Source organism: Phodopus roborovskii, unplaced genomic scaffold (genome assembly GCF_943737965.1).
Source record: "Phodopus roborovskii unplaced genomic scaffold, PHOROB, whole genome shotgun sequence".
NCBI classification, from domain to species: Eukaryota; Metazoa; Chordata; class Mammalia; order Rodentia; family Cricetidae; genus Phodopus; species Phodopus roborovskii.
In genome coordinates, this window is record NW_026126540.1 from 20382572 (window position 1) to 20396627 (window position 14056).

General features: G+C 34.4%; 2 protein-coding genes across 10 annotated transcripts in view; one reads left to right on the forward strand and one right to left on the reverse strand.

The window, feature by feature from the left end:
• Kirrel1 (kirre like nephrin family adhesion molecule 1) overlaps positions 1 to 14056 on the reverse strand; it is a 1148154-nt gene that overhangs the window by 607728 nt on the left and 526370 nt on the right. The window lies entirely within an intron of this gene.
• Positions 1 to 14056, forward strand: part of Lrba (LPS responsive beige-like anchor protein) — a 552647-nt gene that overhangs the window by 372434 nt on the left and 166157 nt on the right. For all 6 annotated transcript variants that reach the window (XM_051199359.1, XM_051199362.1, XM_051199361.1 and 3 more), the window contains 2 exons: positions 5594 to 5711; positions 8007 to 8109. In XM_051199359.1, the coding sequence (XP_051055316.1) occupies positions 5594 to 5711; positions 8007 to 8109 (221 nt within the window). The remainder of the gene's footprint in view (positions 1 to 5593; positions 5712 to 8006; positions 8110 to 14056) is intronic.

The window sequence follows — 14056 nt, forward strand, 5'->3', positions numbered from 1 at the left end:
TTTCACAATCTTCAATGGGAGCCAGTGAAATATGAACTTCATTGTCACCTAGCCCCAAAGCGATAAGATAAAATGAGCTGATACATCATTTGCTGTGGTTTTATCATCTCCCTCAGTAATTGGAAGAGAAAACATAAGAGTGTGTGTATTTGTATGCTTCCCTGTCTTCCCTCCCAACTGCCCCATCATCCACACCCAGGCTAAAGCCATTTTAGCGCAATCAATACAAAGGTCATACAGCATTATTTTATATATTTTTAATTTTTCTTGCTGACTAAAACTGCCAAGTAGAACATTAGAGTAATGAATATATTTAATTGGATTTGTCACCCATGAAAATGTTAAGGAGAATGCTATACTACATCATTGTGCTAGTAGCAGGAGAAAATACATAGATTAAATAATATACATACATAATAAAATGCATAAATTAAATAATAACAATTTAATAGGTATTTTTTTGTATTCATGACTTTCAGTTTTGTTGCTGTTTTGCTTTTATGGAGTTCAGGTGTATTATGAATGTTCATAGTCAGTTACAACAAAATAATTATTTTAAACTCTCCACTGGAGGCAACATCTTCCACTTTCTTAAAAGATATTTCTTATATTTTGCTGTTCTTTCTTATATTTTGCTAAAGAATATACTATTATATATAAAACATTAAACATTATATGGTTGGTAAAGAGAAATCCTTAAAACACTTTGAATTTATTATTAGGAAAAATGGAGAGTCATTCTGATATTATTTCAGAGAAAACTACAAAATATGAAAACCACTAATACAACCTTTAAACAATTGATTAAATTTATTTAAAATTACTTTTTCATACTGCAGCTGTTAAAAACAATATATATTGACATACATATTTGGTGGTGAACTCATTGGAGAGTAGCTTTCGACGTGTCTTTTTGTTTAAAAATATTTTTAATATTTTAATATCTTCCTGTGCAGGTTTATGACTTATGACTCTAGTCTGTGTCCCTAATTTTGGGACATAGAAAATACCTTTTTAACATTCAGTTAGTGCCATTGTTACTTGATGGCATGATTAGTTTCTGGTTTATGCACTAGATGTAAAACATCTCTTGACTTTAAATGTGTCTGTAAAGTTGAAAAATGGTTTTATTGTAGAATTCAGATACTATTGTTGTTATTATGTAATATTATGCGTCTAACTGCTGAATTCTTTAGAAATCAATATGGATGAGTAAAACTACTCAAAATTAGGAAGTGTTTAAAAAAGGTTTGCTATACTGTTTTATTGACTGTTTTTTAAATAGCCTTTCTTAATTGTAGTTATATAGACTACTTCTTCTTGATTTTGTATATACAGACTTTGTTGTAACTGTTTCCGATTTTATAGGTAAAATATTTTCCACTTTTTAGATACAATTTTCCCTTCTAGAAGAATGTTAAAATAGTTAAATTTTACTGAGATTATTTTATCTATTTATTTATTTATTTATTTTGGTAACAAAACCTCCCTCTTTCCTCCTTTACTACAGTGAAATAAACATGACTGTAGCTATTTAAAAATCTACTTTTAAATTGTAAATCATGTAAAGAAATGTGAGTTTCTTTTGTTGTTGTTTCTTGAGGGTAAGAAAGCAAGACTTTTGGTTAAAGGGAATGAAAATGCTTTTCTCTGAACTGTAGTATGATTAAAGAATTTTCTCATCTAATCATAGAAAGCTATATGTGGAATAGAAAAAGAAATGCATATATTTTTGGAGAATGTAATATAGTTTCAAAGAATATACATTTGATATTTAATAAGAAGAAATTTAGTATGTGTTTGTATATTTGTATATTGTATGTAAATACTGATTTTCTATTCTAACACACCCATTTTAAGAATTTAAAATGTAGATCAGCTTTGTTAAAACAAATTATTTTTAAAAGTTTAACTCACTAATAATCACACTAAAATAATTAAACAAACTGGTAAAATTTCAGAGAGTGCTGTGGGCTTATACTTTCAAGCTATTCTAGACCCAGGGTCATAACTGCCGAGCAATGGTAATGATACAGTTGCCATAGCAACTGATTCATTGGAGGGCTAGACCTCTGTCTAGGGTGCTGTCAGTATATGTAGAGTTTCAGTGAACAGAAAGTCCCAAAGAAGGGTCTGCTTCTACCTAATCCAGTTTTAATTGAACTCTAGAGACTTTGAAGTGAAGCCTCAGACCAGGCACACAGTCCTGTTCCAGTAAAAATGAACCTTGTGTTCAGCTAGACCTCGGCTGCGTTCCAATGCTGACATCTCTTCCTAATGAATACTTTCAAGAAATGCTATTATCTCAATTTCAAGTAGAAATTCTTTAGTTAGGAGATTCTCCATTTCTATTTTAAGCTACAAGTTAACTATGGAGGTATTCCCTTTTCTCGTGTGTGCGTGTGTGTGTGTGTGTGTGTGTGTGTGTGTGTGTGCGTGTGTGTGTGTGTGAAAATTTTTAAATCTAGACAGTTTTACAAAATTTTCTGTCTCTTCTGTTTTTCTGAGGTTGAAAATGTGATGAGACTTGACACCTTGATACTCTTTATATGCTACTGTTTGTCAAGTTTGAACACATGTAAAACAACACTGGCTTTAGTTTTCTTTTTTTTTTTTTCTGTCTTTAATTCTTGGAATAAGTATACGAGTAATCTAAACACACATGTGAATGATAAACCTCAAAGATAATGATGGATTTGAGGAAAGAAGAAAGTGGCATTAGGAATGTCAGATGGAGAAATTTCACTACTGTCTGTGCTCCTGTTGTTGTTATTATTATTATTATCATTATTACTTAGTCTTTCAAGACAGGGTGTCTCTGTGTATTCTTGGCGATCCTAGAACTTGCTTTGAAGACCAGGCTGGCCTCAAACTCAGAGATCCACCTGCCTCTGCCTCCCAAGTGCTGGGATTAAAGCTGTGCCCTACTACCTTGACACTTTAACCTTTAACATTTATTCAACAATATGACAAAAGATTAAGATTTTATAAGGTTGAATATGTGTGTGGCTTTTGTCATTTTGGGTAATTTTCAGTTACACAAAATGAATATACTAAGAATCTTAATAACAGCATTATGGCATACTTGTTTCTGTTAATGAATGGAGACTCTAGAATCCAATAACTCTGGCTATGTGATCATTTCTGTGTTAGCATCATTGCTATAAACAAAGAGGTTTTATCAGAGATTTCTATGCTCAAAAAACAGAATTTTCATACCAGTGTACAGTAGTATTTCTAGCATGTCACAATGCTTAAGGGGCTCTGTGTTTCTGTGTTGTTTATTTTGATTCTTTCCCTTCAATGTTAACGTAAATAAAACAAACATAAAAATTTAGCTTATTAAGTTTCCAGTGAGTCAAGTCCCCCACCCCTCCCCCTCCCCTCCCTCCACTTTTTTTTTTTTTTTTTTTTTTTTTTTGAGACAGTCTTGCCTTGTAGGCTAGAGAAGCCTTGAATTCAGCCTTCTGGGGACTGGAATTACAGGTGTCCAACACACTCCTCATTGTGTGGTGCTTTTGAAGTACATGACAGTGTGGAAGGCTATATTCTGCCACTAACTTTTAAGGAGACTTTGCTTTAATACTTAACATTGTCTTTTAAATGCCACATTTTATTTATGAACAGTCATTGGATATATTGTTACACGTTTGTAAAATATATAGTGTATAATATATTCTTAACATGATAACTATAGGGTGGTGAACTCATGCATAGAAACTAGGCAGACAACAGTAAATGAATATTTACTTAAATTGGTAAATACAGATACTTTTCCTAATAAATCAGAAAACAGTATTTATATAAAGAGCTATTTTCTCAATATTTTCTACTACTCAAAATTCTCTTAAGATATCATTTGTGCTTCTCTCACTTAAAAAGAGGGGGGAGGGAAGAAGGGAGGAAAGAAGGAGGGAAGGAAGGAAGATTGGAGCCTTGTGTGGAGCTCAGGCTTCTAGGCTTCACTCAGTCATCTCAAAACTAGGAATTTGTGCCGTTTTTAAGGCTGGAGAGTATTTGGAGTTTTCCTGAACCAACTTAGACTCTGCCCTTTAAAGTTGGGGAGGTGATATCAACATGTGCCTATTGTAATGTCAGGTGGTACAAGGCTTTGTAAAGAAACTTTGGTACGGGTGGGGTCATGAAGAGTCTAGGATTGTCCAGGAAGATGACAGGAACAGGGTTTTAAATATGAGTGAATGCCTGTCCTCAGGTTTGGAAGAGCATTCCAGGCAGAGAAGAAAGCAAGGAGTACAAACAAACAAACAAAACCTTGATCTGTCCTCTTTCTGCCTATTCCTTTCTCTTGATTTTATTTGTGCTGGTATTTGTTATAGAACCGAGAAGTAGAACACTCGTTGCCAGTTTCAAAATTGAGAGGTGATGACTAGTCTGGTTCTTGAAGTTTTTATAGTACTTTTCAGTGTTGTATCTGTTTTCTAATTTCTCATATACCAAATTGGAGAAAAAAATAACTGAAGTAAATTTTTTAATTTCAAAGAAACTGCATTTTGTTTAAAGAATATAAATTTATTTATAGTTCAGGTCTCAGATATGGAAGTGAACAAAGAAAGGATAGAGTGAGTGTAGGATAAATCATCATTTATCATTTTTTCTTCTGTGTTTATTTTAACCTTGTCCCTGTCATGTAGTATCATAATCACAGGTTTCTTCATTTGTGATTTTTAGTTGGGAGTTGGGTTATGGAGATATATATTAATTTTAATTTAATTGATCTCATAGATATTTATCAGCTCTTGATAGGAATGGCATTTGATTTTCTTGGACAAATGCTGAATCTGAATTCTGTCCAGTCTCTCATAATTAAGCTTTTGAAATGATCTTTTTGAAAACAAACGTTGAATAACAAGGCAACAAAGTGGCTTAGAACTAAAGACAGGATTACCTTGGATTGGCAAAGCATTTTAAGCAACTGTGTCACATGGGATGACAAGAATTATAACAAGTTACTCTGACAGACACCCACTCTATGGAGAGATTATGCTGAGCTTGTTTGCAGGGTTATGTTTAGCTTTGACTGACAAAATGATACTTAACCCCTTTTACAGTTAATCTTTGTGTTTTCTGGATTTTTGATTTTTTTTTTCCAGTGACCTTAAAATTTTTGTGTGTGGTAAACTAACATATATTTTAAAAGGCAGCACTGGACAAATTATAATCACATTATGTAAAATCCATTTGTGTAACAGAGCCAAAAGCATATATGTCATTCTCTTGAATTCTTACTTTTGAAGTTTTATCTGAAACTTAGTTTATCTAATAAGATTTAAAAATTTATCAATAAATAGGGCTACACATTTTTCCTGAGAATAGATTAATTTGTTTTGTATAGACCAAACATGTTATTGTAAGAAGAGATTTAATCATTTCACTCTACTTTTTCATGTAGATTGCTTTTCACAAATTGCAGTGCATTTTCTTCATTTCTTTCCAGACTGTTTCATTATATATTAAATTGTTTTTCTTAGAAAGTGTTTTTCTTAGCAGAGCCTTTTCTGTTTTAATTGGAGGGAAATAACACTCACAGAATGTAATACGGTGACTTAATTGGGGTTATCTTTTTTCTCACTAGATCTTGGCATATACTGAAGGTCTGCATGGAAAATGGCTGTTCACAGAGATAAGATCAATCTTTTCTCGTCGTTATCTTTTGCAAAATACAGCCCTGGAGATCTTTATGGCAAACAGAGGTAATATGTTACAGAAGTACATTGTTAAAAGGCTAACTTATCCCCATTTGGGATGTCATTTTTGAAAACACCATGTTGTTTCTATTTAGATTGGATCTATAGTTTACCCTCTGCCCTGTTGACCTCATCTCTTATATCTCACTCATCATCATGTAATTTTTATTCCCCCCCCCCATCATATTTAGAATAATTTGTAGCTCTTTTGTTTTCCTGGCTACTTCAGAAATTGGTACAATGCTCTATAAATATGAATAAACAATGACTTAACTATAGTTGAGTCAGTTGTGGAGTTTCCATAACCTCGGCATTGCCTTGATTACTTCTGATAAGTGGCTACATTTTAGAACCAAAAAACATAATGAAATGATTCATGTATTTATTTTGTATCTAACCTATTGTATTTATTTAATGAGTCAGAAAATAGTACTAAGTTGTCCATTCTTAATAGTTGAGCTAAATTTTTGCTTGTGGATTTGAAGTGAGACTTCATGAGATAGATACATCAAGGCAAGAAGGGTAGACAAGTTGAACTTGAAGGAAAAATTATTGTGTATTTGTTGATGTACATACGGGAAAATATGTAAAAGTTAATTTCTTTGTTACACTTCTAACTTGTACATATGTAGCTTGGTGGTTAATTGTTCTATAATCTCCATGATTTAAATCTACACATTAAAACATATATGCATACAATTTTCCCCATGTGCTTACAAAGAATACAAGCACATTGAGGGAACAAGCGTTTTACTTTCTGTGAGCTTCTCCACAATCCTCAATAATTTTTTACTAAGGCAAGCTTTATTCGTCTAGATGAATAATTGAAACAGTACTTTACACTTTAAGTCTGTATTCTTGTTTAGAAGTATTGGCAACTTTTCCAGCATTTATCCCTTGCTCATCCTCATTCAGTTTCCTTCTGTGGAATTCTGTAGACATTTTTGTATTTGTTTTCTGACATTTCTCATCTCAGCCTAGGTAACCTGACATAACCTACAGTGACTTATTCTTTCAACCCTCCCTCATATTTAATATAATGGTGGGTGTATAAGGAAGCCTGATTTCATCACTACATGTACATAGCATTATAACTTATTTTGTGTGTGCTTAGTGAGTGATCTGTTACTTATTTTCTTAAGACTTGTTAGTAAATCCATTGTTTAAAAGCTACAGCAACGTAATAAATCTTTTAAAACTTACATATTTTTTCTGACCAAGCAGAAAACTGTTTCTAGATGAGTTGGTAGCATACATTGATTCTGATACTGTTAATATATAATTAAGATTTTGAGACTAAAGAAATTAATAACTTATAAAGTTTGTCATTATTTTGTGACTATCATCATTTTAAAGATAGGTAAGTAAACTTGTAAAATTAATATCTCAAATGTATTTTATTACTAGATGTTTCTTGATACACTTGTACATGGATAATTACCTTAAAATAAATGTTTAGAAAGTGATTTAAGTCTGCTTAAGAACCACAGAGAAAAACTTTTGTTTCAAGATAAAATATTTCTGGTTGATATTAAAGTGTAAAATAGAAACATTAAAATATTATAAAGAAAATTGTTTTCAAATGGGTCATTTCTTGATATACAATGTGTTATTTCTTGGCTTTATTTGTAGCTTTTATTGGTAGGTTGGTAACTGTGAACTTTAAATAGTTCTAAAAACTTATACAAAGGTATTGGAGTTATAAACACTTAATGTGTGTATTCACAGTTGTCACTACATAATCTGAGCTTCATGTTATACAGTGAGTCTGTTACAATTTAAGAAAAGCAGCACGTGAGAGAAAGACGTCATGCAACAGGGATCAAGCAGAGGGGTTTTTTAATTAGGGAAAGGGATCATAAAAAGGTGAAAGGGAAGAGGAGAGACAGACCTCCAGAGACAGGAGCAGCAGGAGAGAGGAAATGGGGAGACAGAGAGAAGGATGGGAGGTGGGTAGGGTCCCTTTAAAGGGGAACATAGCGAATATGCATAGGTGGTGCTCTTAGTGGCTGCAGCTGAGGATGTGTCCTGTCAGAACCCCAAGGTCAGGCCAGTATAGATGCCTGAATACTAACAGAGACAGTGTTAGTTTTTCTGTAAATACTATTGAGACTCCTGTGTATGGCAATGGGATTCTTGAATGAAGCAAATGCCACGTGTAGAAAATTACTACTACAACATTAGGGTGTGATACCAACTGTATTTAACAGATACTGAGCAGAGAATAAATATTCTATTGGATCAAAAAGTTAGTTTTCTAAAAAGGAAATCACTGTTTTCTTTTTTAAAAATCACTTGTAGTTGCCGTAATGTTCAATTTCCCGGACACTGCTACAGTGAAGAAAGTGGTGAACTATCTACCTCGTGTTGGTGTGGGAACCAGTTTTGGATTACCTCAGACCAGGTACTGTTTTAGCTGTAAACAAAAAAGGAAGTATTCTGATAAAATCTTGTTGATTAATATATATTAGTATTTATATTTGTTTTGAAATAACACCTTTGTTTTTGTTTCTTAATAACTGATAGTTATTAGAGTTGTGTCTTCTTGTTAGTCAACTGAACCATAATACAAAAAGTGCTGTATCTCTCAGAGAACATGTTTGAAAACACTACAAGAAAAGGGGTCTCTGGCTCTTCCCAGGTGTGTTTGTGTGTGCCCATGCACTCATGTCAGAAAGTTTCATTTGTGCTTCTCACTTTGACCTATGGGTAAAAGCAGTGCATTTCCATATGATAATACTATATTCTAATCAAAATGGCAAAAACCAAAAAGATAATAATCCAAATATTAAGTCAGATGTAAAATGATTGGAATGTTGAATGTAAATTGGTACTGGCAATTTGCAGACTCTTTGAAAACTTTACATCAGCACATCAGAAGTACCCTAAAACCCAACTGCGTTAGTCCTGGAAAGAGTTCCAGCAGAAACCCTGCTTATATTTACTGTATAAGATATACAGAAGTGTTCGGAGGAGCACTATTTATGATAAGCTCAAACTGAAAACAAGTTCATCAGCAACAGGAAAATAAACTATACTATGTTCACACAGTAGAATAACAGTGAAAATGAACAAACTATTGTCACATGTAGCAACAATGATTAATTTAGTAATGGGAACAAGAACAATCACCTCTGCTTATGTAATATTCTGAACCAGTAAACTTGTCTCTAATGTCTAGGTTATTGTCAGGACACGAACTCATTTTTAGAGAGTGGTAGTTCATGAGTGTGTGGTAAGAAGGCTTGTAATGCTGGGCAGAGGTGGTATAATACAAGCCTTTAATCCTAGCAGTTGGGGGCCAGAGGCAGGTGAATCTCTGAGTTTCAGAACAGCCTGGTCTACACAGAGGAACATAGTCTTTGAGGAAAGGAGGAAGAGGAAGGAAGACTTCAGACATGCTTAATATTTCTTACCTGAGATAATTGCTGTCCAGTATGTGTATTTTATAAATTTTCATAAAGAACATACTTTTGTGTTATAGTATAATAAATGCTTCAAGGAATATACTTACTTCTATGACATAGAAATAACTACTATTTTATCACATTGTAATTATTTTTTCTTAACTTTTTGTTGACATACTTGGGATAACTTAGAACCATAATTTGGGTTGAATTTTTTTTTTTTAATTTAGTAGTCATTCAGTGTTTTTATCAGGCCGCTGATTTGTTTTTAAAGCAAAGTAAGCCCAAAATTAGAATAAAGAAAATAATAAGAACCAAAGCAGAAATAAATGATACAAAGACTTGAAAACTGTTAAAAAAATGATCAATAAAAATTAAGACTTGATTCTTTTAAAAATAATCAAAGCACTTTAGCTAGACAAAGGAAAAAGAACATTTAAACAGTGCATGAACATAGAATAACTTCCCACTTATACCTTATTCAGTTTCTCTCCTCAGTGTTTTCTAGTTTTTAGTACATATCTCATGATAAAGGATTTGGAAGAGTGGAGGAGTCTTTTCATGGTAGGCTATGTTGAACCTAATTGTTTCTCTCCATAATTGCTTCACTGTCGATACAACTGAGTTAACTTATTTAAAAGCTGGTAGAAGTGCAAACACAGGAATTTTTCTGTGATTTGAAAAGTGTTTATGAGTAGAAATTAACAGTTTACTTGTAGTATGCCTGGAGTTTTTTGTTTTGTTTTGTTTTGGTTTTTGGTGTTTTTGTTTTGGTTTGGTTTTTGGTTTTTTTGTTTGTTTGTTTGTTGTTGAAAAGTTTTATCTTACTGTTTTTGTGGTGCTGGGAATCAAACCTAGGACCTTGCACATTCCAAGCAAACACTCTTATCTTATCACCGAGCCATATCTCTAACCTGAGCTGGTATTTATTAGTGTTTATTTCATATTTTATGCTAATATCCTATCACTAATGCATTTGGAATGGCATGTGCAAACAATGGCCAGGAAGTAAGTAAGAGCTTACTCCAGTTCTAGGGGCTTTGCAGTATGCCTCTTGGTAATAAGCCTCAGCTTCGAAAACAGTCTCTCTCTTCATCTACTATTTCTTCAGTAGATATAGAACATGGGTGTGGCTTTCTGCACAGGAAGTACTCCAAGAGAAAGCGAGGTAGAAGATATAGAACTTCTGTGATTTACACTCTCATTTCCACTCCGTTGAACTCTTCTCAAATGAGTCACTAAGGACAGCTCAGCTCCCAGGAAAAGAATTATAAGTATCAGTTCTTGTGCATATATTTTTAAAATGCCTCACACTATTACTTTTATATGAAAATAGTAAAGCTCTTATAGATTAGACATAATAGTTGTTTTATACTATCAAAACTGATTTTGACTAGATACTAACATTTCATGAAGAATTTCAAGGCTAGGACATAGCTCACTATTAGAGTATAAGCGTAGCTTTGGATTCAATCCTTAGCAACACCAAATTTTATATATGCATGTGTATACATATATATGTATAATACATATATTTCTTAGATTATAATAGCCTTTTTACTGATCATCTATTTTATAAAAGTTTTATTTATCACCACTAGTGGTAAATAAACAATCTTTGGTGTTTTGTCACAGTCAGTGAGAGATAAAAGTCCTAATTCATTAATCAATTTCTGAATTGATTTTTAGCCCTTAAGATATGATATACACTCAGCATTATACAAGGTAGACACCATGTTATGCGTAGATGCTCAAACAGTGTGTGGACAATTATCAGTGAAGATAAGGTTTCTTGAATAAAGTGATAAATATATTACCATGAGACTTATGTCTTTATTTGAAGAAATAGAACCAGTCCATCATTGAAGGAGGGCCAGTTTTATGGAAGCTTGGAAGCAAGGCAGAACTGTCATTATTTTGGAAAAATCCTAAAAGGCTGCTGACTGATGGGAGATGTCATTCTGTATATGTTTCTCATACTAGTTAATGAATAAAGCACTGTTGGCCAATAGGAAAGAAAGATAGGAGGGACTAGGAGACAAGGAGGAAAGAAGAAGTAGTTAGGAGGAGTCAAGATGGAGAATCTGCAGAGAATAGAACCGCCAGCCACCTCTCGCTGGTAAGACCACGTGAAAATACATAAAAATGAAATGGGTTAATATTTAAGACAGAGCTAGCCGATAAGGAACTAATAATGGGCCAACAGAATTACATCAAATACAGAGTCTCTGTGCATTATTTGGGGCTGGCGTGGCGGCGGGACCAGACCAGGCGGCGGGAGGAAAAACAGTACTCCTTACAGCTGACAATGGGACATGGTGACTTAGGAAGAGAGTATTGAGTGGGAAATGAAAGCTGATGTAAAACTCTAGTTAACAGAGTGTTAATGGTAATATTAGTGAAGAGAAGCATCCTGATTTGAGAGTTGTAGAAAGTAAAACCTATGGGATTTGGAGACTAGTTAGATTCTAGGCATGGTAAAGGAGATTCTTGATATGTCTTCACAAGTCCCAGCTTGAGATCCTAAACAGCATCCACTGAGATTAACAGTATTAGAAAAGCAATGATTATGTAGGGCTCTACATGTTTCTTTCTTCTTGATTAGGAATTTAGGGAGGAAGTATTTAGAAAATAAGCTTGGTTTTAGTTATATTGAAATTGAAACCCAGAGGAAATGTTCAGTTATAAATTCTGAATAGAAAATTAAAATGCCAGGACATATGTAAAACAAGCTGAGGCCTGTCAATTGGGACTCAGTGTCCTATGTGTAAGATTAGGAGCCATAACAGGGAGTGAGGTTCATCTGGGGAAGAACTGGAATGGCAAGAAGACTTAGGACTATATCCCAAGGAACCTCAACATTAGTTTCAAAACTTGGTAGAAAGAGAAGGGGAGAGGGAGGAAGAGAGGAAAGGAAGGAGGGAGGGGGAGGGAGATCAGAACTCCTGTCCCTCAACAAACAACTAAAGCACAGATCCTGGTGAATGTGGTGCTTAGAGCTGGTAGTATTTCCATAACATCAGCTCTGACAGGAAGCCAATAAGAAAGATGTTACATTTCATAGCAGCTGTTTAGGGCTGCAGTGGTTTAATGTGAATTTACCCGCACAGTGTCAGCAAGCTGTACTTGGTAAACAGGGTCCAAAATTTTGTTGTTTGTGAGATTTTCAGTGTAGATGTGATTAACAGTGCAGTTGGGGACATTAAAACCAAAACATCTAACTTATCAGTCAGTAGGCTGTGAGATGGTGGAGATAATTGTGCTAAATGCATAGCCCACCTCTAATGGCACATAACAAGTATGATCACTTTTCTTGCTGTAGCCTTTTTTGATATGGAGTATCTGACTCTGCAGGATTAGGGTCCATACATGCACAATGCTAATTTTAAGACTTAATATCAAGTTACTGCATACACCTACAGACATATTCCAGAGTCATTTGAGTTTTCCCACTCACAGGGAGTTTTGTTCCGTCTCATCACTTGAATTTTTACTCTCTACTGGAAAATTAGCCACTAAAAATACCTCATATCAGGGATGGCTTAGTTACTTTTCTGTTGTCATGATAAAGTACCATGAGCTAGATAATTTATAAAAGAAGGCATTTAATGCGGAGCTAATGGTTCTATACAGTTAGAGTCCATGACCCTCATGATGTGGAGCATGGCCTCAGGCATTGAGGCCTTGCAGCAGTAGCTGGGAACTTACATATTGATACACAAGTAGGAAACAGAGAAAGCACTAATCCTGGATCTCATGGGCTTTTGACAAAGCCCACCCCCAGTGACACACTTCTTCCAACAGGGCCACATAGCTTAGCCCTTCCCAAATAGGTCCACCAATTGGGGACCAAGGATTCAAATATATGAGCCTATAGAGGCTGCTCTCATTCCCACCACCACAGGGGTTATAAAAGCTACATTACAGTGAGGCATTGAGAGACACGCAAGGGAGACAGAACTTTTTGTTATCTACTCTATGTTCCTGCCTTCAGAGAGCACCTAGGTGGGGAACTTTGTTCTTTCTATCATGCAGCCGTGCTCTGCCATCCATCAGTTCTTAGTGCTTTGGCAACTCCTGTGCCTCTCCTCATAGGACTGAGAAGGGTAATGATTTGGAACCTTCTACAACCAAGCTAAAACAAATTAAAATTTATGGGATGTAGCTAAAGTAGTTGGGGGAAATTTTATTACTTTGGACATTTTTATCTGAATAAATACATTAATCTGAGGCAGAAATATCTTATCTCAGTCTCAAGCTTTCTTCTTTAGAAAACTGAAGTGATATAAATTCAAAGGCAATAGGATAACATGAAGAATAAAGGTTATAACAGAAGTATATAGAGCAAACACAGTATAATAGACCATTGAAATGAAAGCTGATCTTTGAAAAGGTGATTTGATAGACTTTAATACCTGGGGGGGGGGGAAGAAGCCAGCATAAATAACAAAAACAGAACTGAAAAAACTTGCATCCTGTTGCTGTTGGCCTTACTGCAGTTGAAAGTGTTGGGAAGAAACACAAACTAGGTTATGCCGAAAATTAGACAGCCTAACTTATATTGACAAATTTATGAGGAAAACAAGCAATTGCCAAACTGACTCAATAAGAAATTAAAAGTCTAAATGGGCTTATAACAAGTAAAGAAATTTACTTACTAATTAAAAATCTATTCATTAACAAAAATCCCATGGACTTTATGGTGCTAGTAGTGAATCCTAGCAGATGTCAGATGTTAGCCCTTCACTAACTCCAGAACCAAGAGGATGGTAAAGTGATTCCCAACTCACTCGGCATGGGCACTGACACCTCAATGCAGAAAACAGACAGCTATGGGTTAGTAACTTGTGGACACAGACACAATATCCTTGATAAACTTTTCCAAACCAAATTCAACAATATAGATAAATAATATTTCAACAAACTGGTAACAGTCCCCTCTAA